The following is a 2,527-nucleotide window of genomic DNA, read 5'->3' as shown; positions in this document are numbered from 1 at the left end:
ACCGCGGCGGTAGCCGTGCGTGCCCGTCGTCGCCTCGTCGTCACCGGCCCCCGCGATGATGGCGTGGTACCTGTCGTGCTTCCACTTGCCGTCACCGTCGTCATCGCCGTCGTCGTCGTCGTCGTTGTCAAAGCCACGCCGGCCTTTGCCACCCGACTGGTGCAGCAGCACGACGCCGTGGTCGCGCGACAGCGACACCTTCAGCACGCTGCTATCGACCGCCATGCCGTCCATCTTCTGCACCGCCATGCTGGCGTCGGCAGGGTTGCGGTATGTGCAGAGCACACTCCCAATGAAGCGACCAGACTTCTCCGTGAACATCTTGTACGACTCGACCGGGCCGAAGGCCTCAAACTCGGCGCGAAGGGCGTTGGCGCCGTCCCGCTCGATGCGCTCAAGAGGGATCTGCGTGATGTACACACGGCATGTGTTGTCGATGACGAGACTCGTCGGAATCGCATCGCGGCTGCGCTTCAACTCCAAGCGGTCCCCCGCCAGCGGGGTGAATGTGACGTTCCTTGCAGCCCCAGACATTCGCGTCAGTCACGCCCAGTCTCGTCCCTCGTCTTGCTGCACACCAGCACACCAAGCTAATATAGATATATATAGATATAGTGCGTGCGAGTTCACCTTCGGGGTCCTTTTTTTCCTTTCCCCCCCTCCCTTTTCCTCTTATTCTTCTTTTGAGTGAGCAGCGAGGCGGACCAAGAGGAGGGCGAAACAGTAGTCGAAGCGGCACCTCCACAAACCGAAGACGGCACACAAAACACACCCACACACACACACACACACACCACACATGCAAAAAGAAGAACCCATATCAACACTAGCTTCATCATCATCATTATCATCCGCTTCTCTGCGCATCCGTCCCCGCATGTTCACCTTTTTCATTAGGCAGTCAAATATATATATATATATATATATATGTAAATATATGTGTGTGCAAAAGCCGGCATGTGTGTCTTTTTCTTTCCCTCGTCGCTAGTGATGCGTTGTTACTTTGTGGCCATCCACATACATGTTGCGTGTGGCACGTGGCAACTCAATCCTCAGCCCGTCGTGCTTCTCCTTCAGCAGCTTGAGCTGACAGCCCAGACGGGAAGTGGCCTGCGGGAAGAAAGACATGTCAAGCATGTCATTTTCCTCGTCGGTCGGCTCGTCAAAGAGCTCCATGGCGGCGTCGTTTTCCAAATAGACGTGGCACGTGGAGCACGCACAGGACCCGCCGCATGCCCCTTCAATTGGCAGCCCCTGCTCTGCAGCAACGTCAAGGATCGTTTGCCCTTCGTACGCCGTCACCTCGCGCTTCGTACCGTCCGGCAGCTGCACGTGTAGGGTGAGTGGCTTGCTGCGGTCGCCAACAAGATCGCCGTGGAAGCGGCCCGCGTGCACGAGTGCAGCAGCGGCAAGCGGGGCACCCGCCTGTCGATAGCTGCTCCTGGTACACTGGTGACTGAGGAACGCAGCAGGCTTCTCAAAAAGGCGCCATGAAAACAAACGGCGAGAGGACACAGTCAGCATCCTTATTCTGTATCTGATGGAGCTGTGATGTATGCTGAGAGACTTACGACCCCTCTCTCCCTTGATCAAAACAACAGCAGCCTCAGCAAAAGCAATTGTAGGCACCTTCGTCTACGCAGGAATTCACACTCTTGAAGTGGCGTGGAGGAAGAGGAAGTAAGAGAGGGTATATGTCTGAGTGGGCCATGCAATCGCCTCCGTCACCAAGAAGGAAAAGCATGAGGCGCTCATAAAGTGTATCAAATCGTATTAGCATCGCTTACTCTTGTTCCTCTTTGCTACACCTCAGATTCTCTCTCTCTCTCTCTCTCTCTTCTCGTGGACATATGCGTACGTGATTATGTGTAACGTAAATTTCATTCTTGGTCATTCCGTTTAGCATAGCACGTGTTATGCACCAGGTTTCGTTTTGATTCATATGCGACCCTTCCTTACTCTCAGACCTGGGACCAATCCGCTTTTGTCTCTCTTCATCATCTAATTCCTTTTTCTCCCCTCCTTTTTTTTCTCCTTAGCCAGTGCTGCTACTGGTCTTGGCGGTGTCTTCCTCGTCCATGTTGTCGAGCAGAATACACAACGTCTTCTTGCATCCAAACTCCATGAAACTAAATGCCCCGACGACCGCCAAAACGACCACCAGCAGCAGGAGCTCCACTACGACACTCTTCGCCACAAACACATTCATCACCTGCTCGTACGGACCAACGAGCACCACCCCAGGCTGCGAGAGGCGGTAGGACGTCAGCGCCACGTTCGTCGACAGTGCGCGACGCGATGTAGGCGCCGCAGCGCGTTGCTTCATGTGTGCCTCAAGTGTCTCGGCGTATTTGAGCAGACCTGCGCCGCCGCCCGCTACGGGGCTGCGCTGCGACTCCGCAGCGTGACGTAGCAGCCCCGCCATGTATGCGGCACTTCCTACCCACGGCTGCGCGCCAGCAGCCGTGGGACGGCCCAGCAACGCCTGCGCGAAGGCGTGCACGAAGTCGACGCGTCGGCTGAACGG

At 55.9% G+C, this 2,527-nt stretch overlaps 3 protein-coding genes across 3 annotated transcripts in view; all 3 read right to left on the bottom strand.

Annotated features, from left to right (window-relative positions):
* DQ04_06171040 (putative RNA-binding protein) lies at positions 1 to 534 on the bottom strand (the record flags this gene model as incomplete). The annotated part of the gene is made up of 1 exon (XM_009314575.1): positions 1 to 534. A coding segment is annotated over one exon (534 nt), but the record flags the coding sequence as incomplete, so codon positions are not given.
* Positions 535 to 984: 450 nt separating this feature from the next.
* Positions 985 to 1,524, bottom strand: DQ04_06171030 (electron transfer protein; the record flags this gene model as incomplete). The annotated part of the gene is made up of 1 exon (XM_009314574.1): positions 985 to 1,524. One exon carries the CDS (start codon positions 1,522 to 1,524, stop codon positions 985 to 987), a length of 540 nt encoding a protein of 179 aa, XP_009312849.1.
* A 511-nt stretch (positions 1,525 to 2,035) lies between these two features.
* Positions 2,036 to 2,527, bottom strand: part of DQ04_06171020 (nicalin) — a gene marked incomplete at both ends in the record, with an annotated part of 1,749 nt that continues 1,257 nt past the window's right edge. Inside the window, one exon of the mRNA XM_009314573.1 lies at positions 2,036 to 2,527. This exon is cut by the window's right edge and continues 1,257 nt beyond it. Coding sequence (XP_009312848.1) covers positions 2,036 to 2,527 — 492 coding nt within the window.

This window comes from Trypanosoma grayi (genome assembly GCF_000691245.1).
Source record: "Trypanosoma grayi strain ANR4 Tgr_617_V1, whole genome shotgun sequence".
Classification (NCBI taxonomy): domain Eukaryota; phylum Euglenozoa; class Kinetoplastea; order Trypanosomatida; family Trypanosomatidae; genus Trypanosoma; species Trypanosoma grayi.
The sequence above is the reverse complement of the archived record's forward strand: the minus strand, read 5'-3'. Positions and strand labels throughout refer to the sequence as shown.